General features: G+C 40.3%; 1 protein-coding gene across 3 annotated transcripts in view; it reads left to right on the forward strand.

The window, feature by feature from the left end:
• Positions 1-23,869, forward strand: part of Nek7 (NIMA related kinase 7) — a 137,690-nt gene that overhangs the window by 74,216 nt on the left and 39,605 nt on the right. For 2 of the 3 annotated variants that reach the window (XM_028889871.2, XM_028889870.2), the window contains exons 3-5: positions 2,560-2,700; positions 16,274-16,336; positions 17,870-17,980. In XM_028889871.2, coding sequence (XP_028745704.1) covers positions 2,560-2,700; positions 16,274-16,336; positions 17,870-17,980 — 315 coding nt within the window. The remainder of the gene's footprint in view (positions 1-2,559; positions 2,701-16,273; positions 16,337-17,869; positions 17,981-23,869) is intronic. The other variant, XM_037211363.1, reaches the window with a different exon arrangement.

Consider the following 23,869-nt stretch of genomic DNA (forward strand, 5'->3'; position numbering starts at 1 on the left):
ATAAAGTGTAGAAGGCTAGGAGTTAATGTACTGCTCATAAATCAAAAGAGACTCTTGGAGAAGTCCAGGACACGACATTATCAGCCTTACCCAAAGTTCATTTGAAGGCCTAAGAGTTCAAGTTGGATATAATTTGTTTACGAATGGGTGCCATCTTTGGAGGCCTTAATAGGTCTCTAATGTTCAGTTCATTAGAGGGTGCACTAGGCAGGTCACTGGAATGCTGTGTTTACGAGACCTTAGCTCATAGTTACAGCAAGTACTAAGGCTGTGAGACGGGTGGAGAAGCTCTCCCACCCCCAAAAGGGCATATGATTGCTAAACAGACCATTTTATTATGTTATGTAGGTAGAGTTACTAACACGAGGGACATAGGAGCATGCCATGGGTATGGGTAATAACCCCAACAAACGGCGGCATCTGAGAACAATGGGTGTCCCACCAATGCTTAGTTTTGTTGCAACTAACTGCCCAAATGGTTGACTGAGTCCATGGATTAGTTGTATTAGTACCAATGGTAGAGTTAAACAGATCAACAAAAGAATGAAGGTAATGGTTGAAATTGGTAAGTTGAATTGTTCTCAGGCCTTGCCACTGTGCACCTCCCCAATACTGTGGTTGCTTCACCCATGGCCCAGTGTAGAACCTTTTCTGTGTGTTTTGGCAAGCTGTTTGAAAGCAGAAAACATTTCTGATTCATCTTGTTTTTGGCTGGTTAGCAGTAGTAGAAAAAAATATTAGTTAAGAATGAAATTAGTTTACCTCTACCCAAGAAGCTCTTAATGGCTGCTAGGAGAGGGGCCATCTGTTTTCTTCAATGGAATGAGTGACACCAGGTATACCAACCACACTCCAGGGAAGGCCCATGCTCAGGGGTAGTTGACCAACACAAAATGGACTCCATGGTTATTTTGTGTGTGCTTTGTTGTCGTTGTTATGGTTTGGTGGTCTTTTTGTCTTTTGGGGTTTTGTTTTGTTTTCTTTTTTGTTGGTTTTATGAGAGTGAGAAAGCAAGAGAACATCAAGTTGGGTGAGTGTAGGGAGGACTAGAGGGAAGAGAGAAGAATATGATCAAAATGTATTATATTTCAAATTTAAAAAGAATGAAAAGATTTCCACAAAGACCATAAAATATTATTTAAAAATATAATAGCATAATGACAAACTTCTTGCCACTGGCAATGTTTATTTATTTACTGATTTGTTAATTTACTTATTCAGCTAGCTCATTAGTTTTTCAGAAGCTAAAATACTGTCAGGAATTTAAAAAATTGTTGCATGTATTAGTGGACAGATTAGAATAAGTGATTATATGTGTATCGATGGCAAGTAGAGGTCACAGTCTCCCCCCTGGCCTGGAAACTTATCTCAGTAGCTCAGCAATATAGAAACTCCCTCCCTCCCCAGAAGAGCTTCCTGCTCTCTACCTAGCCTTATCTGGAGGATGTCTCTAGGCCCAGGATGCCCGAGTTAACTCTAGGGTGACTCTTGACACACTTACCTGCAAACATTCTTCCCTTGATGACCCACATGCTAATTAGGCAAGTGCTCTAGCCATTTTGATAGGACCCTACCGCCACATACAAAGCCTTGTGATAGGAGCATGGCACTTAATGTAAATTAGGGTTTGTCCCCAGTCTCCCCAGTCCTAAATATTCCTTGAGCTGAGCTGGTTCACTGAAATCTATCTCCTGGAGGGTGGTCTCCATTCATACCCACAGCCATCTTGAGCCCTGTTCCCTGCTTCTTTTCCCTCCAGTCTCATGGACCAGTGCATTCAACCATTCCAAGTAAGAAGTAGAACCACATGTGTGTATAGGGGTGGGTGTAGGGGCCGGTGTCTATTTCAATTCAAAGAACCTTTGAGAAAGAGAGGAAGCACCACAGATAACAAGAATGCTTGAGATTGGCTTATACTCTGTGAACTAAAGACAAGTTACAGTAACGTCTTACCTAAAATTTCAAAATCCCTCTCATCCTCTGTCACCCATTTCCCTTGATTTATTATGTTTTCAGCCTTCTTGTTCTTTTGTTTGTTTTGTTTATTGAGACAGTTTCTCTGCAGATCTGGCTGTTCTGGAACTCAATCTGTAGACCAGGCTGAACTAGAACTCAGAGTTCCAGCATGCCTCTGCCTTCCAAGTGCCAAGATTAAAGGCATACGCCACTACACCTGGCTAGCTGTCCCATTCTTTTTTTTTTTTTTTTTTTTTTTTTTTTCATTTTCTGTACTTTGCTTTCTAGCTCACTTTACCAGCTCCTCACCACAGATCCCTCCCTGCCCCCATCTCTCCCCCCCCCCCGAGCTGTCCCATTCTTAAATGCTATATATATTTCATCTTATTATCACCCCCAGCCCTCCTATAGTGTTAAGTTCCTCCAGGGTAAAAGTTGTATCTTCAGTTTCCTGGTGTATTCTGAGGAGCTCAAATATTATTGGCATGGGATGTTGGCAAGTTTACTCTAGGTAGTATGTATGTACCATACCATTACCTACTTAAGTCACATTTTTGTGTCTATTGTGTGATTGAACCTTTTTTGTACTATTTTTAATTGCAGAAGGCATTACGACCGGATATGGGCTACAATACCTTAGCCAACTTCCGAATAGAAAAGAAAATTGGTCGTGGACAATTTAGCGAAGTTTATAGAGCATCCTGTCTCTTGGATGGAGTGCCAGTAGCTTTAAAAAAAGTGCAGGTAAGATGGTTCTAACTGTATAAATCCATGTAAGATTATGGTGTCTAAGAACTAGATGGGAAGCACTTGGGTCCTGGAAAGAGTTGTGTCAGGAGCTGTAGTTTGAGCATCCTAAGAAAGGACATTGTATTTTAAAAGTGTATTTTGAAGGTAAATATGAGGTCGAAATTAACTTTTCCATAGCGTCTTTACACAAGGCCGTGCTAAATCTGTTGTGTTATAGTTTTGTTATATGTTCCTCTAATAAACAGAAATTAATGTTTAGCTTTAGCAGTATTTCCAGGCTTTAAAATGTTGACAACTATTTCCCCCCCATCACCAACCATGACTGGAAGTGATGGTAGATCTCAAGAGGTAGAGTTGAGTGGTTGCCATCGCTTCTCACTAGACATTGAAGTAGATTGGCTCAGCGGAAGCTCTGTGTCTGTTTGTTATTGAAAGAAGTGATTGGCTCATAAAACACTGCATGATGTCAGTGAATGGCAGGTGGATCTTATGGGGGAGGTGACGTAGAGGAAATGAGAGGACTGACCTGTGATTTACAGTCTCCTTGTTGTATTAGTGTCACTGTAGAGTCCGTTTTATTGGCCAGTTTTGTTCTTTTTGAATTTGTTGATCATTTTTTGGCTCTTCTCCTAAGCCTGGCCCTAACCCTGATATTCTAGTCTCCCTGAACATGGATAATGAGCAAGCATGCCCACTTTCCAGAGGCCTGCCAAGTTCCATTTGTCCTAACTAACGGGGTTCCTCAGCCTGGAAAGCACTTATCCTTTTGTGTTAAAGTATGAATGGCATCACACAGTTTTACTTACCTGCTCAGTGAATGAATTGTTGTTGCTTCCTGCCATCTAGACCCCATTTCACTGTGTCACTTGCTCTGAGACCCTATCTTTGTAGAGACCTCTGAAAACCTAAATGTCTTCTTTTCATTTTTTTATTTTTATTTTTCACATGATCAATATGCTTGTAGTAGCCCTTACAGAAACAAAGTTTTCATTCATATTTTAAAAATGAAATATTAGGGCTGGGCCTAGATAGCTCAGAGGGAGAATGCTTGCCTACCATGTGTGAGCCAGTGTATTTGATCTCCAGCTCTAGAAAAAAAAAAAAAAAAACATATTTTAAATGAAAGATCCATGTGACATATGGTTAGGTTATAAGCAACAGTGGTAGTATCCCTATACCCAATACTCAGCTTAAGAAGTAAACATTAAAACATTTTTTATTTGTGTCTTTTACTCATTCCTCAAAGGGATCTACATTATAAATTTAGTGGCTGTTGGGGTTGCTTACAAGTGTTTGCTTACAGAGGCAGGCGGATCTCTGTGAGTTCGAGGCCAGCCTGGGCTACCAAGTGAGTTCCAGGAAAGGCACAAAGCTACACAGAGAAACCCTGTCTCGAAAACAAAACAAAACAAAACAAAACAAAACAAACAAGTGTTTGCTTACATGATATTGTTATATGTTTTTGTTAGTATGCACATGTGAGGAATTCATTTTAATTTGTGCCTAAAAGTAGAAAAGGTGTTCCGTAGAGCAGGTTTGTGTACCACAAGTTAATTCTGGGTTGTTTTTCCAAAGTTGGACTAGTTTATTTTTTCCTGGCAGCACAAGGCCTAGGCAAGAGGGTGGTTTTGAGTTTGAGGCCAGCCTGGGTTCTATAGTGAGACCGATATAGGATACAGGTATCAATGTTTAGAAAACACATGACTTGAGGTAAGATTACTCCTCTCCTAAAGACTCTTTAATTCATATTAAAACTCTAATAAGTTCCAATTTAATAGTCTGACTATCAGGACAAAGAATTTGCTTAAAACAATTGCATGTTAAACCCTGTGGCATGGACTCCTGATTTAAGTAAGACTTTACAGAATAGAGATGTCAGTTCAAGAATGGGAGGGGATGGAGCTAGGAATAGGAATTTGAGCAGTAGACAAAGGATTCTGTACAGATCCTTAGGCGGAGACATCTTCAGATTTCAATAGTCTCAAAATGCAGTTACAAATTCCTCGATCAGTCCCTCATGGAGGAGAGGAAGCCTTACCTTTTGCCAAAGGTGGTGGAGGAGACCAAGGGGTAAAATTCAGTGGCTCTCTTTGTTCCCTTGTTGGTTCCCACTGACTGTATGTGTGGGAAAGGAACAGGGCTCTGGTTCTCTCCTATGGTTAGTGTTTAATTGCAAAGCCTTGTTAGTAGAACCAGGGAGGAAGAAGGGGGTGGAGGTTGATCCTGGGAAGGAGCATCTGCACCCCTTAGGTTCTTGCTAGCACCTGAGCTCCATCTCCTTGCTGTGTTTTGCTCTTTGTAGTTCGGAAGGCTCACAGTGAGTGAGTTAGTGTGCACAGTTGCGTTTCTGTTCAGCTTCCAGTGTCCTCTTTGAGTCTGGCTGCCCCTGTTTTGTGCCATGTGCCTGGGATGCTGTAGGAAGTCATCAGTTTGCTTAGGATTTTTGTCATTCCTCTTCCTCAAGTGTTGATGCTGTGGTGTCTTTCCAGTGTAAACCTAACTTGGTACAGAAGAGACAAATGATGCTGTAAAGCTAGACCTACCTTATTGGATTAGGGAACAGTGTTTTAAGGTTTTATGGGGAGAAATGTATTTGCATCTCAGACATGTTATTGATTTCTGTGATGTATTACACTTGTGTTGAACTAGGAAAACCACTATTCTTCATTTTTAAAAATAGTAATCTGCTCTCCTTACAATGAAAGAGCATTGCTAACCAGGTGATGTTCTGCTGTGAATATTTCCAAACAAATATTCAATTAACCCTACATCATTACTCTCAGAACTCTGTGAAAATCCTTCCAGAATGTTTTGGCTGTGTGTTGTGCAGATGCTGAAGTATTGCTTCTGTAATTATTTCTGTGTTTGCAAATCTGTAGTAGAATATTCATAACTTCACCATCTGATCCCTGAGCCTAACATTCAGGGGCCTTAAGGACTCTGTCTGTATCATGCAGCTCACTTATGTACAGCCTTTAAGAACCAATGTGCCCGCCAGACAGTGGTGGTGTGCATCTTTAATCCCAGCACTCAGGAGGCAGAGGCAGGTAGATCTCTTAGTTCAAGGCCAGCTTGGTCTACAGAGGGAGTTCTAGAATAAGCTACACAGAGAAACCCTGTCTCAAAAAACAAAAACAAAAACAATGTGCTGGGTTCCAGCTACTTGACTGCAGCTTTGCCTGTACCTGTAAGTGGGAGGAGTGTCTGTACTGAGCTTGTTGCTTTTTTGAAATTATAAAGAAATCAGAAAAGCCTAAAGCACACAAGAACAGAAAACAGTCTTTTTTAAAAACCCATGTCCATTCCATTATGGTTCCATTTCAGCGAGTAAGATGGTATCTTACCTGATGTAACCACTCTGAACCTCTACGTGTTAATTTTCCTTCCCTGTCTGGTTTTTTTTTTTTTTTTTTTTTTCCATACATGGCTTCCCTCCCTGCTGATTATGCAGTCAAATTCCACCCGCATTCTTTAATTACTTAGTGTCATTGGTCAGGGTATAAGACTAGGAGACCAAAATATTTGTGCTGGGATTTAATGAAATTCTAATGGTAGCGAGTGATAGAAGAAAGAGACCTTTCTAAAATCCTGGTATACACTTTGATGGGAGCAGCTTAAAGGAGCACAGGTTGGCGGACTGGGTGGGGGAGGGCTTTCCCAGAACTATACACGGGTCAGGTGACTCTCAAACTTCTGCACTTTCTACTGGAAGATTGCTGAGGAACTTCTTAGATCTGGTACCCATGGTCTCTGTTCACTATTGTTAGTTCATTGACCAGAGCTATGGTATGACTGGAGTGAATACTGACCTTACCAGTTTAAAAGCAGAGGAGAAGTAGGAATTGGGCTTACTGTATCTCAAGTAATTTGGCTATTATTACTGTAATTTTTCAATACTACCAAGTAATTTGACCCACAGCCTGTTAAAGTTTAATTTCTCTTTGCTTTGTAGGTTGTATGTGTACATGACACTATTTTAAAATTATGCTTCATGTACATTTATAAAAAATCCATTTTGAACATTTTGTTCAAATTCATCTTTTTGATCTTAAGAAACTTTCTGAAAATGTATCCTTATCCTTAGGTGTTTAATGATTTACTTTGATTTATTCATTTTTAGTTGTTTTAAAGCATCAAGAATATAACTTTAGCTGGGCGGTGGTGGCGCACGCCTTTAATACCAGCACTCGGGAGGCAGAGCCAAGTGGATCTCTGTGAGTTTGAGGCCAGCCTGGACTACCAAGTGAGTTCCAGGAAAGGAGCAAAGCTACGCAGAGAAACCCTGTCTCGAAAAAACAAAAAAAAACCAAAACAAAACAAAAAAAAAAGAATATAACTTTAAAAATTGTTGAATACAATTTGCCCTTTTTTATACGATAGTTTTAAATTCTAGAGTCTGTGTATGTAGTCAGATTCTACATGCATGTGTGTAATTCTGTATGTATGCATGTAATTCTGTGTGTATTGAAATTTTGTGGACGGTGATGGCTTCTTCCATAATGCACCGGGTGATGTCCATGTCTTCACAGCTTCTCTAGCCATAGACACAGTCTACGCTGCAGTTTGCTCTGCCCACTGAACATGTCATGTAGTTTTTGTGAGATTTCATTGTTTAATTTCTGTAGACTTCTTGCAAGCCTGGAGTTAATGAAATATTGAAAACTGAGGAATATTTGTAAGGATGATACTTAGTCACATTTTCTTGAGTGGAGAACAGTTGAGGCAGTGAGGTAAGTAAGGTTCACTTGAAAAGGCAAATTAGCTCTAAAGTAAATTAGTCTTAATTAGTAAAGTAGTCTTAAAAGTTAAAGCTTCTTGGGCCAATGAGATGGTTCAGTAGGTAAAGGTATTTGCCGTGCAAGCCTGGTGACCCAATTTCAACACTCAGATCCCACAGATGGAATGAGAGAGAGAGTCAGCTTTTCAACAGTTGTCCTCTGACCTCAACTTGTGCACCATGGTCGGTACACCCACATTCATATGCACAGCACACACACACACACACACACACACACACACACCCCACAATTAGTAATACAAGTTTAAAAACTAAGTCTTTTTTATGCCTACAATCTTATTTGAAATCATTCTAGGCATAAAATTAGTAAATTTGTAGCCTTATTGAGTGGTAAACAGTATTGTGAGATTCTAGTGAATGACCACATTTAGCCTAAACAGATGACTAATGTCAAAATGGGCTTTTCTGACTTTAGTCCCAGTGACTAAGTGCAGTGAAAGTCATCTTTTATTTGTACTGTTGAAGGTTTTTTATTATATTTATTAATATTTGTTGAAGCTCTCCTATATGGCAGATAATATTAAGTACTAGGGACTTGGTAATTGAATTGTTTGGTAACTCTCATTGTGAGAGACAAATTAATAAGTTTTAGGCTTCCTGAAGGCCTCTCCACTAATGCAGCAAACAGAATCAGACTGAATTGGAAAGCCCAGGTTTAATGGGTAAAGCGCTCCCCAGCAATTCCCCGGCCCCATAGAGAAGGCAGGGGCACGCAAGACTGAAGAACCATGTGTCTGTTTTCAGGGATGCCACTTATATACCCTGTGGGTGTGGTCTTGAGCCTCTCTGGGGGAGGAGCTGTGTTTGGTGGGCTTTGAAGGGGCAGGTTTAGGAAAGAGATGGGGAGGAAAGTTGAGGTGGATCTTCCACCAGACTCCTTCCAAACATTTGGGTATAGAGATGCCAGGGTGCCAGGGGTTGAGGTGGAGTTGCCACCCAAACATTCCAGACTCTTTGGGTACAGGGATGCTAGAGTGCCAGGGGTTGAGGTGGAGCTCCCACCCAGATGCAAATAATAAATCAAGTAACTACAGACTCAAACCAAAAGACTGTGTGATTCTAGAGTCAAACGTGATGGAGGTGGACAGCTTTTTGGATTGTGTGTGGCAAGGCAGTGTCTTCCCTGAGGATGTGGATGAAACCTAAGTTGAGGTGGAGAAGAGGAGTCTGTCATCCAAACAGCAGGACTAAGGAAGTTCCCAGAACAGAGTGTACAGGCCCAGGCTGTGGCAAAAAGGAGAGTTTTAGAATTGACTAAGAGCAGATCACTGTGAGAAGATGAAGTAGTGTTGGGTTCCAGAGCTAGAAGGTAGTCTAGACATTTGAGGGTTTCTTCCAAAGACTTTGGAGAGAAGTTCATTTATATGTTGCTATAAGAGTAAGGTAACCATTGAAGGAGTTGACATGGGTGAGTAATAAAGGCTAGAATATTTTTAAAGAATAAACAGACAACTATGCAAAAAGTGGATTCATCATTTTTGATATACGATGTTATCTACAAACTGCTACTTGAGAAGTATTCATGTATTAAGTAAATGTTACTTGCAATATGAATGAGATAAAAGCATGAAATTTTAAATATTTTGCAAATATTAGTTAGAAGACAGCAAATTCATTGAGCTATGGTTTCCATGTTAGAGGCAGGTTTGAAGAGTGGTACACCTGTCCTTTGTTCTGACCTTGTTCTTTCAGTGAGTCTGGCCTGGTTAGCATTTCTACCTCCTCACACGCCATTACTATGTGAAGCGTTCCTTTTCCTAGGCATAGCATAGTCCTTTTCAGTATGGCTTGCTTGTCATGGCCACCTCTCGTCATGCTCTATTGCAGTATTCTCACCCTTTCCAGTGTGGAAGACTGTCCTTCTCCCTTGTCTATTAGTACTTTCTTTTCTCTTGTTTTGTTTTTAATTATACTTTCAGTCTCTCTCTGTTTTCCCTTCTGCCCATTCCTTGGCATGATCTTGACCTTTCTGAAGCTAGGCTCATGGTGTCTGTGTATACCTGACTATGGCCTCCCTCTGTGTTACCTGTTCGTCTCCAAGTCTCACTATCCCCCTCCAACTATTCTCATGTCTTCCCCTCCCTCTTTCAAACCCTACTTTGTCATTGACCTCACCTGACTGTCATGTACCATTAAATATTTTTTAGACTTCCCTGGTATCTGTAACTTGATTTCACCCTGCTCAGTTATTTTAGTTATTTCTAAGACAGATGCTATCACTTTCCAGTCCCTCTTTGTCTTTCTAATCCTTAATCCTCATTTGTCTCCTGTGTTCAAATCTTTGTTAACATGTCTGCATTTTTCCAAGTCTCCCAGCATAGAGGGCTCGGGTTCTTTCTTGAGAATTTGTAGTTTTCTTTCTTTCTTTCTTTCTTTCTTTCTTTCTTTCTTTCTTTCTTTCTTTCTTTCTTTCTTTCTTTCTTTCTTTCTTTTTTTGACACACGCCTTTATTTTTATTTTTATTTTTTTACATTTTTTAAAATTTCATTTTACAATACTATTCAGTTGTACATAATAGCCACAGATTCCCTTGTTCTCCCCCTTCCTGCCCCCCTCCCCTTCCCCCCAGCCCATCCCCCATTCCCACCACCTCCAGATCAATGCCACCCCCGAGGACTGAGATCGACCTGATAGACTCAGTCCAGGCAGGTCCAGTCCCCTCCTCCCAGATTGAGCCAAGCTTCCTTGCATAAGTCCCAGGTTTCAAACAGCTATCTCATGCAATGAGCCCAGCACCTGGTACCACTGCCTAGATGCCTCCTAAACAGATCAAGCCAATCAACTGTCTCACCTGTTCAGAGGGCCTGATCCAGTTGGGGCCCCCTCAGCTTTTGGTTCATAGTTCATGTGTTTCCATTCGTTTGGCTATTTGTCCCTGTGCTTTATCCAACCTTGGTTTCAACAATTCTCTCTCATATAAACCCTCCTCTTTCTCACTAACTAGACTACCAGCGCTCCACCCGGGGCCTAGCCGTGGATGTCTGCATCCAGATTCCTCAGTACTTGGATGGGGTTTCTGGCACAACTATTAGGGTGTTTGGCTATCCCATCACCAGAGTAGGTCAGTCCCGGCTGTCTCTTGGCCATTGCCAGCAGTCTTTTGTGGGGGTATCTTTGTGGATTTCTGTGGGCCTCTTTAGCACTTTGTTTCTTCCTTTTCTCATGTGGTCTTCATTTACCATGGTCTCCCATTCCTTGTTCTCCCTCTTTGTTCTTGATCCAGCTGGGATCTCCCGTTCTCTTTCCCTCGACCCTCACCGTTCATTGCTCCCACTCATGTCCAGGCTGTTCATGTAGATCTCATCCATTTCTCCATCATTGGGTGATCCCCGTGTCTTTCTTGGGGTCCTGTTTTCCAGGTAGCCTCACTGGTGATGTGAATAGCATTCTCTCTCTCTCTCTCTCTCTCTCTCTCTCTCTCTCTCTCTGTCTCTCTCTCTCTCTCTCTCTCTCACACACACACACACACACACACACACACACACACACACACACACACAGATCCGCCTGGCTCTGCCTCCCAAGTACTGGGATTAAAGGCGTGCACCACCACTGCCTATTCTTTACATTTCTATTCTGTATATTCTAACCACTGTATTAGAAGCCCCTCATTTCAAAGGCTTATGTTGCCTATTGAGCCACAGCCCTTATGCGTTCATGCTGAACAGCTCATCTCCGCTCTCCAGCATGCTTTATGATCATTGCTAATTGTCTGACCTTCCCTAACTCTTAATGTTCATTGGATACATTTCTCTTTTTTGTCTTCTTTCTCACGGTTTCCCCTCCATTTCTTCCACATGAGTCTCCTTTCCCTGCAGACATTCCCAGTTTGCTTAATTCCTGGTATCTTTGGAGAAACTGTTGCTCCCATTCCTATTCATACCTCTCGACACAGTTTCATATCTCTCTATGGCTGCTTCCTAAAGAGTAGCCTTTGCCCTTAATAAAGCTTGCTGTGTTCCTAGATTTCACAAAATATCAATAAAACATGAATTTTTTAAACATTTTCTTCAGTTTTGTAACTTAAAAGAAACCAGAGCTGGGCAGTGGTGGCACACACTTTTAATCCCAGCACTTGGGAGGCAGAGGCAGGTGAATCTTGGGAGTTTAAGGCCAGCCTGGTCTATGGAGTGTGATCCAGGACAGCCAGGCACAGAGAAACCCTGTCTTGAAAACAACAACAAACCCCAAAGAAAGAAAAAAAGGAAGGAGGGCAGGATGGAAAGAAGGAAGGAAGAGAGGGAGGGAGGGAGGAAGGGAGGGGCGGAGGGGCGGAGGGGCGGGCCCAAATAGAGCTCACATCAGGACTGGGAGTTAGAGCTCTTTGTGTGACAGCCCTGCCAAGTTAGAGGGCATCCCCCTCGAGAGAGACAGTTTTCAATAGTTATGGAATAACTGGACACAAATAGGTGTCTAGGTGCAGCTTCACTTGTGGCAGGTCCTTAGAGAATCCACAAGAAGGAAATAGAACCCTGCCCATTATCCTCTGGTCTGGGAATGCTGATATGGTGAGAGAAGCAGGCTGATAGAGTAGGAACTGGGTGTTAGAGGGAGTGTGGTTTCCAGCAGTGAAGGAGAGCTTGTACCCCATTCACTGGGCTCAATACCTTCCACCCACCAAGGCTACACTCTGTAGAAAGCTTTCGTGTGTGTGTGTGTGTGTGGGGGGGGGTGTCAAATTGAGACTCTCCTTTTTTCTTCTATCCAGTAAAGGGTAGGGGTTCTGCTGCCATTGGGTAGCTTGAAGAGAGGGGTGGAAACCTTCTTCTGATGTTGGGTTCAGTGGGGCAAAATGTGGGGAACAACTGAGGCGTTTTTAAATGTGAGAGCTGAAGGAGGGATGAGGATTTGTCACAGTATGATGAGGCTAATTAATGTAGGGACAAGCTGCTCAATTCATTTATTCAGGTCTTTTAATGTAGTAGGGCCCAGGAGATGATTTCCATGTGGGAAGTTTAAGATACTTACACTCATTGTATATGGGTGCACATATGTATATATTACACTCATAGTGTGTGTGTGTGTGTGTGTGTGTGTGCATGCACGTGAGCGCGCACACACGCGCGTGCGCGCGAGCGTGTGTTTGCTGCATTTTATGTGTCGTTTCATGATAGTTCAATACATGCTTTTTTAGAGACATTTCTGTTAAGTTACATGAATGACTCTTTTTCAAGATGGACTGATGTTAACTTTTGAGTTTTGTAAGTTATGAGTAATTTGGGTGAAATTTGAAGATGACAAAAAAATTCTCTTCAAAATGATTCAGAGAATACCGAAAATTTATCAGCCATTACTTACTTAACCACAACTAATAACTGGTTTTCACCAAGAATAAAGTAAGTTTTGAACCCCAAAGAAACCTTGGATTGAAAATAATGCCTCCTGAAGCCTTCCTTATACATGCATGTAATGTAAAAGTCTTTTTTCATTTTACAAAACCCCCTGTCTTTTTTTCTTCTTCTGTCTTTCCTTGCTCATTAAATCACCAGGTGGCTTTGAATCTGTGGTGGGAATGATTTATTCCAAAGATTCAGCCTTTGCTGTTGTCTTGACATGTTGACTAAAGAAAGATAAGATACGCATTTCCAGTTAAATGCATTTGTAAGTATATTTGTTTCAGAAAGCGTTGTCACATTAAATATGCCAGCAATGAGTATTTTTCCCCAGGGTTTAAAGAGCAATTTTTGATATTGTTAGTCAGTTAAAAATAAAACTCAATTTACCATTATAAATTGACCAAAACATAATATGAGCTAAATGTATATGATTTCCATGTAGCACACACATGTGTATGTGTGTGTATGATTTTCTAAAGCCTTTATGCTTCTCACTCTCAGGCTCTTGTTTTTAAAATAGTCTCTCATCTAAGAGGTGCTGATTATTGAGATTATTTCTAAGAGTCTCTGTGTTTGTGGCTTTAGATCTTTTCAATCACTGAGGCCACCATTCTCCTTTCTCTTCCTCTTGGGCAGTTTTTTCATAGGGAGCCCATGGTTACCCAACACACCAGCTTTTCTAAAAAGGTTCAGTTACCTCAAGTCCTAAGGCCAGTGGTTCTGAGAATGGCATCAGCACTCACGACTAACCAAGAATTTGCCATTTCTCTTGGTGCTCATTTGGATAGATATTTGTGTGTGTGTGTGTGTGTGTGTGTGTGTGTGTGTGTGTGTGTAATTTATATAAAATTTTAGATGGTATTATAATTATTTTATATAATATTTATATATAAATAAATTTTATCTATTATCTCTATCTATCTATCTATCTATCTATCTATCTATCTATCTATCTATCATCTATATGTTTTATAGCCAAGGTCTCATGTATCCCAGACCAGACTGGCTTAAAGCTATGGTTAAGATTACTTTGAACTTAACTTGGTGCATAATGTTCCTCTTCTCTTTAGAAATGGTGACCCTAGATATATTTCAATATTACTTGTTTTGTTTTCATTCCTGATTTTGGTGCCCATTTATAGCCAACCCATTTCCTCTCTCTACCAAAACCTCCTATAGAGAGCACCCTAACAACTGGCAATAACCCTTCCACCTTCCACTTAACTCTTTGTCCTCTGCCTCCTGCTCCTCTGAGCTCCTGTTTTTACCCTAAAACTGTCTGAATCACTACAGCAAATGGAAGGGGCTCAGTTTCAATTCTTTAGTCCAGGAGGTTTATGGATGTTATGTTTGTCTTCAATTTGAAATTGATATCCTCATTTGGTTTTGTACTGTTGTTAATTGAGACATAATTGTAAATCTCTATGGCATACACTGATAATTTACTACATGTGTGCAATATGTGGTGCTCGGACCGGCATCATTACGGCAAATTTCTTTGTTGGGAAGCTACAAACACCCCTCTCTTAGTTCCTCCTTAAAATAAACTATGTAGTGGGCTATTATTTATAGTTTTCTCCTATGGTGTGTACTCTAGAACATTCAGAACCTCCACTTGTTATGTGACTGTGCCTTGTTACCCATTATCCAACCCCACCCCCTTCTTAACCTCTGGCGACCACTGTTCTGTTATATTGGTTTTATTTAAATATAAGAAAATTAAAGCCCTGCCTGTGCATCTTGAAATATTCAGAACCATATGTATTAAAAGTTGCCTCTTAATATAAGCTGTAATTATGTCCCTTTATCCTAGATTCATGTCTATGAGTCAGATGTCTTTCTTTCTGGCTAGTAGAAGCTTCTAATTTTTTTTCTACTTTTAATGTCATCCCTTCCCTACATGGGGATTCCCTTTGAAGTTTCTGATATGGCACTTTGCACACACATTTTAGTATTTAGTATCTATGAGCGTTAGAACTCAGAGCAGGCCTGGCCAGTGTGAGAAATCACTGGCTGTGGAGCTAGCTGAAAGACCCAGGCTTCAAGTCTCAGTGTTACTCCCTGTATGACTGCCATCATATTACTACAAGCCCTGTGCCTCCATCCTTGTGTCCAACCTGCAGCCAGCATTGCCTGTATGAGGTTCTGCTAAAGAGGGCAACATCCACTGGGAGGTGGCAGTATTCTTTCCCTAATCAAAAAGATTTGGTGCTCGGTGATGGTACACGCTATTAATCCCAGCACTTGGGAGGCAGAGACAGGGGGATCTCTGTGAGTTCAGGGTCAGCCAGGTCTACAGAGTGAGTTCCAGGACAGCCAAGGCTGTATGGACACAGAAAGAGCCTGTCTTGAAAACAAAAAGCAAAAAAAAAAAAATTTTTTTTGGATTGCTCCCACTAATTCAAGCTACATATCTACCTGACTGTGTGAAGTGGCAGGACTCAATTCCAGTTGTTAACTAAAAACATCATTAATTTAAAAAAGAATGTTAAATGAATAAGGTTTAATCACCTGTAGTATAATAACTAAGATTTGAAAAACATTGTTTTCTACATATTTACGACCTTGAAATTTCCTATTTTCAAAGATACAGGAACGTCCTTTTGGTCATTTGTTTTTGTATTTTTCTTTCTCCTTTTCTTCATTACAACATCTCAAGGAGCCTTTTAAAACTTTCATTTCCTAATCTCTTTTCATGAACACTTTATGCCAAATACATAGTGTATCTGATTGCATATTTATGTGTACCTGTACTTGGTATTTAAAATAATAAAATTTTACCACCCGAATCTTCAAATGATCGGTCATCACCCCTTTGTGCTGTACCATCCCTGTCAAGCGTACAAGTCAGACCTATTGGAAACCATCTGTACCTCAGAGTAGAGGTTTGGAACTGGGCTGGTAGTGGAGTAACTAACAGTAAATGCCTCTTGCCCCCCAGGTGAGCTGCGTGACCCTTTAGCAGTCTCTTGAGCTTTGAAAGCCTCCTTTTCTCCATCTGCAGCATGGGAATGCTGTTATCTTTGTGACAGTTACATGAGAATGAGATGGAATAGTTCATGAAACACACTCAGTTATGTTAACTGTTCAATGCACATTGATTATTATTGCATTATCTTATTGATCATCACCTCCATCCTGGTCATTTGAGCAGCAGAGTGCCAGTATATAACCAGCTGTTTGCTTTTGGAGGAAAAGGATTTAAGGTTTTTGTTGTTGTTTCCTGTTAACATAAGATAAAGTTCTTATGGACCTTCACAGTCAATACCTGCAAATAAAAATTGCATCTGTGTGTGTGTGTGTGTGTGTGTGTGTATTATGTGTTATCATGAATTTTATATATATTTTATATGTAATGTATTATCATGAATTTACATGTTAGGCTAAAGTGTAGGTCACTATTTTATTAAATGATTCTAAACTTCCTTTTTAGATATTTGATTTAATGGATGCCAAAGCACGTGCTGATTGTATCAAAGAAATAGATCTCCTTAAGGTAAGTAATGAACTATGGGCTATTGTTTTTATATTTCTGAATATGTTGATAAGATGATTTATCAAAATGTCATGCTGGTTTCATGTAACATTGCATAATTTAAGAGTTTGTATGTTTTGGAGAATATAATTTTGATTTATGATAGAATAATTAAATCACAATATTAGGCAGAGTCCACTTTTTCAAAGCAGAACAGATACACAGGCCTAAAACACTGGAGAAGTTTTTTTTTTTTCCTAGAACATTCTACGTAAGCCTATCCTACTGGTTAAATTATAAGTGTGTATTGGTGTCACATCACAATGTGTCATACTCTCAGCCTGGACTAACCCAGGTGCTTCACGCTGATAAACACTTCCGAAGTCAGTTCTATGGACTTAGACAAAGTGAATAGAGAAAGTGTGCCAGGAGTTATTATTAGTTCCTTGTCTGCCTGAGAGTGTGATGAGGGTCCAGTAACCTGGACAGTGTTTCCTTGTTAGTGATGTTTTTTACAGAATGACTTTTGCTGTATTTATTTGTTTTCAGTGAGGTGTGTTGGCTCACACTTTGATCCCAGCACCTGGGAGGCTAAGACAGGAAGAACCTGTGCTCTAGGCCAGCCTGGGCTATGAAGCAAGAGCTTCTCTTTAAAGAAAGGAAAAGCACTGTGTTTTATGCATCTGTGTTTTGTTCTTAAAATGTATCAGTTTTAACCAAAGTATTTCAAAACTATGTTTTCCCACTCTTTACATTTGAGGTAACTGTTTTAAACATTCTCTCTCTCTCTCTCTCTCTCTCTCTCTCTCTCTCTCTCTCTCTCTCTTTTAAAAGTAGAATTAGCATCCCTATGAACAACATGGGAGAAAAACTAAGTATAAAGAAAATGATCTATAATTTATGAGAGTTTCTCTTTGAGAAATTATGTCTTGCATTAACTTGTTTAAAGTTTGAATAGAAAAATTGTAAATGTGAGTAGATTGCTGCATGTATTTCTACAAGGTGAGATTTTTTTTTTCCTTAGAGATGATCTTAGTCAACTCACATAGATGGAATCTATGTATTTATATTTCTTGATGTAAAATCAGTATTTAGATACTGTATAGTGGATGTTAATTGTGGTTTTGAGCAGTCTAGCTGCCTAGGAACAGCTCTAATTTTAAAAAAAGGAGTATAAAGAGATACTTTTGCAGTTGGATGTTCTTGTATGACAGTTCTCATTTTGAAGAATATAATTTTGAGCAATTAATGACTCAATTCAACCATTCACTTATTGCATTTATTTATATGCCTACTAGTCATAACAGTACTTAAAATCTTGAGTACATCATTTATTGTATCTAATAAAATATTAAAATAAAATGTATTCATATCTCGTTTTACTTTGAATAATTAGGTGTTTTAAAATTGACTATAATAAAAATATGCTGTCAAGATATTTGTAAATGAGATATTTAAAAATGAGTTGCCATAGCTAAATCAAAATTATTAAAAACTATACATAACTCTGGAATTTAAAACAAAAGTTTTTGATTTCTACTTTTTTTTCCTTAGCAACTCAATCACCCAAATGTAATTAAATATTATGCATCATTCATCGAGGATAATGAGCTGAACATAGTTTTGGAATTAGCGGATGCTGGTGACCTTTCCAGAATGATAAAGGTAAGTTTGTTCATTTGTTTGTTTTTCTGACAAAGCTGTCTGTGAAATGTCTATCTTGGTGGTTACTTTAAAGACCTCACTGTGATAGTTAGCATATGGCCATATAGCCAGTGGTAATGATGGACATGGTTATGAAGCTGGCTTACTTAGCAAAGTTCACCCTAGTTACCTTACATTTCTAAATGCACCTGAATCACTTTGGAAATGGACTTAGAGACTTGTTTTCTGAAGTTTGAGTGTTTTACCTTGTTACTCTTGAGTGTTTTACCTTGTTACAAAGGACCCTTGGTCCTTTGTCTTCGGACCCCAGGGACAGGACGAAAGAAGGAAATCCCAGGCTGGAGAGACGGCTCGATTGTTAAAGTGCTTGCCACATAACGATGAGGAGCTGAGAGCAGGTCTCTAGAACCCATGTAAAAATCCAGTGCAATATTGGGTGCCTGTTAATTTAAGCTCTCGGGAGTGGAGACAGAGGGGTCTCTGGAACTCACTGGCCAGCCAGTAGGTGAATAGGTGAATTCTAGGTTCAGTGAGAGACCCTGTCTTAAAATATAAGATAGGGAATGATTGAGGAAGACATAAGCCTCTGGCTTTGACACATACATGCACACCCATGCTCATGTATCTACACATCTACACAATCCATGTGCATGTGCATACACACACACACACAAACACACACACACACACACATAAAGGAAAGGAATCTGAGAGCAGCTTAGAAGATGAGCTGAGAGGACTCCTCAGAGAAGAATTTGGATGTCAGTCTGACTGCAAAGCTATTTAGTGTTCTTTCTTAAAAGGAATTGGGTTTATGTTCAGTTTCAGGAATAAGAACCTTTGAACGAGAGTAAGTTAAAAACTGCTTATCTTTGCACATGTCACTTCTCTGCGCCACTTTCTCTAGAATATAATTCATAGGGACATTGTAGTGATTAAATCCATTTATATTTATCCCAATCTTAGAACCATGTTTCGCATTCAGCTTCAGTCCTGTGGCTAGAATATCATCTCACAGACATATTTACCCACAAGACAGGCTGCATCTGTAATCTATATTTAAATGGCAGCACCAGCTAAGCCTCTTTTACTGTGGCTGACAAACTGGCCAGTGTGGGAACCAACCAAAGAAGAAAAAGAAAGGTAGTGAATTTAGAACCTTCTAAAGCCAAGGAATCACCCACTGTTGCCTCCATTTTGGCAGAGACTTAAGGCTCACAGAGGAGTCACAGCATTGCAGAGGGAAGGGGTTAGGAGTTAGGGATGCCCTGGGTGGAAATTTCTAGTATAGCAGGCTGGAGGTGGACTTGACCTTTTGGTTTCCTGGCAGGTGGCCACACGTTGTGTTTCAAGTTCTGTTTTGGTGAGGAGTCTGGTATTGTCACCTTGTGCCTTGAGTCTTTGGGCTGGTAGATTCTGGTAAATCACTAATAATCTGTTTCTGGTTATTGGAAGGAGAATCCAAACATGTTCCTTTAATTCTCATCAGGATCCTAGGAAGTGAATGTAACACTTTAAGAGCATAAGTACCATAGCTTTTAAATAGCAGACCTGGTACTTTTGAAACTAGGTTCGTTTAATACAATAATCCCCATGTTTTCCTTTAATGGCCCTTAAAGATTCTTGTATGGCAGGATTCCTTTGATTATCAGGTGTAAGTACTTGACCATTCTGGGGGCCATTTACCCACCAACCCCACAGCTCCCTGGAATTTTCTTGAGTGTGAGCAGCAGGAAATATTAGATAAAGGATTTAATTGTGGAGATGAACAGATAGAAAATAAAGAATAGCCTTGAGAGGGCCAGGAACCTATTCCAACTGGCCCTGTCTCTCCCCCAGGGTATTTATAGAGACGCCAAGGGGTGGCGCAAAAGACCTTCCCCCAGCACAGCCAAGTGCAGACCATCTCAGACACCTGCACTCAGGCCCATGGTCCTAATCATCCTCTCTATGTGGACCTGCTGGGTAAAGCCACGAGGAACCCGAAAACGGGCTCCCACACCATCCACTCAAAAAAAGAGTGTCACAATTTCTATTTCTTTACTAGATTTTCTGATCAAGGTGAGTGGGGCTTCTATATAGAGATCACTGTAATTTACGTCACTGAAATTCTTAACAGGGCCCTTACCTGTAGGATGGGCACACTTAGCCACTTGGCTAGACTTTTCTAGTTGGAACGGCACTGTATAAAATGAAGTAAAAAGGGCTGAGGAATAGGTGAGTGATAGAGTACTTGCCTAGCCCATTCAATTCCCAGCACAGGGAGGAGAAAAAAAAAAGTAATGTTATTACCTTATGGGAGCTGGCTAAGCACTGCATTTAAAATGAATCACTTCCACCCAGTTATCTGATTTTCTGTTTCAGGGACTTCCCACCACTCTCTTAAGCTGCCAACTGCCGAAGTATTTCTTTGCAAGTTGAAGAATAATAAAACTTTATAGTCATAGCTTTTAAAAGAAATTAGGATTTGTTCTATGTCCACCTCTAGTGTACCACCTAGCCGTTCAACTGTTTGATCATACAAAAGAAAACTGTCTTTACAGATGACTACAACTTACATAAAACCATTTGAACTTTTTTTTAAAATTACTTACCTGGTGGTGCTGTGGGAAAGAGTGTAAATCTTTGTCTCTAAGGTAGATTCAGCACAACAGAATTCTATGTGGAATGAGTAGTGCTCCTGTAGACAGACAGGTCCACCCTTGCCATACTCTTGAGGCTTCTGACTAAAGTTTACAGATGTGTATGATATAGCGGACTGTTTACAGGGGGTATTTTTAGAGGGTATCACTCAATTCCTCGTAAGTTGTGAGCGTGGCAACTTAATGTACTTTAGTAAAATCCTAGAGTTTCTGTCCCTACTTCCTCATGTGTATGTTAGTGTGTAGGCTTTTGTACAGTACTTGCTTTCTTGTAGGTTCTGGCAGTGTTTGTCCAGTATCAGATCTTCTGAGGGTTCCAGGTCATTGAGGTCCCTAAGTCTAAAACATGAAAGTCTATGTCAAGCCTTCAGATCTTCATCATAGTGGCTGTAACAACTTTGAATCGCAAAAATCATTTTCCAGTGGATCACTTTGGATCCTAGGTATAATTTTGTGGTGCTTTTTTTGTTTTAGCAGTATGTTATTTCAGACATGACCAAATCTCTATGTTGTGTTCAGAGGAATAATGTAATAGATTTGGATGATCTGACTCGAAAGTCTCCTCTGGTTCCTTTCAAGTAGAATTTTATTATTGATGAACACAATTCAATATACATAGTTACGTTTTTTCCCCTTTATATGATTTAAGCTTTGTGCTTATCCTTTGTCATAAATACAAAAGGCCTGCTTGTCTTGGATTTGTTTTCTCTAGTTTGTATTCATTAACATTTTCCAAAGGTAACTACCAACTTTATGTGCATAAAGTCTCCCTTGCTTTGTTTTCTATCTGGACACAGATTTAATTCAAAGATAGATGTATGACAATATGTGTGTACACTTTCTCAGGCACATCACAATTTAATTATTTCTTTGTTAGAGCAGAGAAAGGCCAAGTATGAAGCCTGGTATAGCCTGTTGCATCTCTATATCTGCTTTCATTTTTGTTGTATAGATTCATGTGATATTGCTGAGTAACAGAATACACATTTTAAGTCATAGAGACTGCCCACTCCCCAGTAGTTTATGCCATTATAGCTCTTTTTTTCCAAGGGGAAAAAAAGCTCCATTTTTTTTTCTTGGTCATTAGCACATACAAGATATATGGCTTACACCTTCTTAGAACTCAGTATGTACCATAGAAGACAGTTTTTAAACCAATATTCATATTAAAATATGTGACTTCTGTTGCAATAATGTATATAAAGGAGGTACAGGTTTCATCAGGACAGTTGATGTGAGAATGGAAACCCTTGATGGCGATAAATGGCTTTGAGGTGTAGCGGGTGCTAGATGACCTTCACTTACTTAAGCGACTGAGCCACAGCTGCCATATCTATAAATTGGTTTATAATACTTATCTCATAATGTTATCATGAGGGTGAACTACCACACACACACACACACACACACACACACACACACACGATATGTATGTGTGTGTTATCTGTATACTTGTTTTTAGACCTTTACACATAAATGAACACATTATCCTGGCCAATTTGAATTTTTGATGTTCAATGCATACTCAAATTTTCTTTATTCTCTTTAAGCCTCTGAGTGATACTCTACCTAACCCACCCCTTAAATCATCCAAAGTCTACCCTCTCATTTCAAAGTGACTAGAGTGTTTATGCGTGAATGATTAAACCTTTCCCATGGGTCTGCCATGGTGACTTATGTCTGACCTTGTGGTTTCCTGTGCTCTCCTGTTGACATACACAGGAAGGGATTGTTGTACATCCCTCTACCCGGGTCTCTATCCTTTCATTGCTTTCTCAGCTCAAGCTTTATCATTCCTGGTTCTTTAGCTGTAACCATTCTGCATCTTCTGGGTTTCATCTATTATCATTTGAACATCTTTGTTTCATTGTTCTCTTGCATGTCTTCATAGACATACATACAGACAAACACACATGTTCCTTATTAATTCACTCATTCAAGAAATTCATATTGTTGTGGGGAAGACAAAGGGAATGATAAGCAAGTGTGTGGTTTCCAGATGCTGGGTAGTGTAGTGCAGGGAAACAAAGGTGGGCAATGGGAAGGAGTCAGGGAGAATGCTGCCACTGATTTGAGAAGATCTGAGAGGGCCATGCGAATCAGGTCTCGCCAGCCCCACCTCGACCTGCTTTCCCATTCAGCTACTGTTGAAGCTCCATGAAAGGCCTCTGGGCTGACCTCTGTCAGAAATCCCAGTGGTCTCCAGTCCTCTTTCTTCTTGATTTGCTCAGTAGCATTTGGATCTCCTTTTCAGTCGCTTCTTAAAATACTCCCATTGGCTCACCAAGTATTGAAGCGACTTCCTTTACTGCTAACCTCTTCTTAATGGAGTCATTCTCTTACTCATGACTTTTTGCGATAAGGTCTCATTTAGCCTAGGCTGACCTCAAACTCACTATGTAGCAGTCTGATCTTGAACTACTGATCTCTCTGATTCCTCCCTAGTGGGACTATAGGTGTGAGTTTCATGCTCAGCCGTCTTACTCCTGCAGTTTTAAGATACAAACTCAGCCTTTTGCTTGTTTTTTACCCACTGTGGTCCATAGCGTTGATGCCTCTGGATTCAGTTACTCTCTGTCCCGTGCCTGTAAACAAATTCATGATCTTCTCATAGACAGCCCCTATGTTTCCAAGCGGAGGCTCAGCTTGAGTGCATGCCGACAGCCAGGGCTCTCCTCTGACACTTTCCTCTCTCTGACCTATTTCAGTTTGTCACCAAGTTCTGATCATTTTTTTCCATCTACATATTTTTCAGATTTCTCTCCCTGTGTAGTTCCATTGCCCTTTTTCTTTCTAGAGTTCAAAACTAGCCATCTCGTTACAGAGTAAGAGCTTTTCAATTCATCCACCAAGATCCACTCTACAGATCTATATTTCTTCATCAGCCTTTGGGGGTCGGAGAAGAATAAAAAAACCCTCAGCCTTCAATCAGCTCCTTTGAGGATTTCTTAACGAGGGTAAACGCTGAATTGTTTGGCAGCCCCTGTGGTACGGGGCATCTCAGTCTGTGTGTTCATGTCCCTAGAACAGCGCCTGACCCAGAGCGGTCACTTCATAAATGTCTCCTGCAGAATCCAGCGTCTGGTTTTCCCACAGTCTCTGCAGAAGAACCATTCAGTCCCTTGACTCTTGTCTTAGTGTTTCATCCCCTTGTGTCACGTACGCGGTTCCTTCTGCTGGGGATGTCTCTCTTCATTCCTGGTCAACTTTCTATCTCTGTCCTTGAGCCCTTCACACAGATCCCAGT

Source organism: Peromyscus leucopus, chromosome 15, assembly GCF_004664715.2.
Source record: "Peromyscus leucopus breed LL Stock chromosome 15, UCI_PerLeu_2.1, whole genome shotgun sequence".
In the NCBI taxonomy this organism is placed as follows: Eukaryota; Metazoa; Chordata; class Mammalia; order Rodentia; family Cricetidae; genus Peromyscus; species Peromyscus leucopus.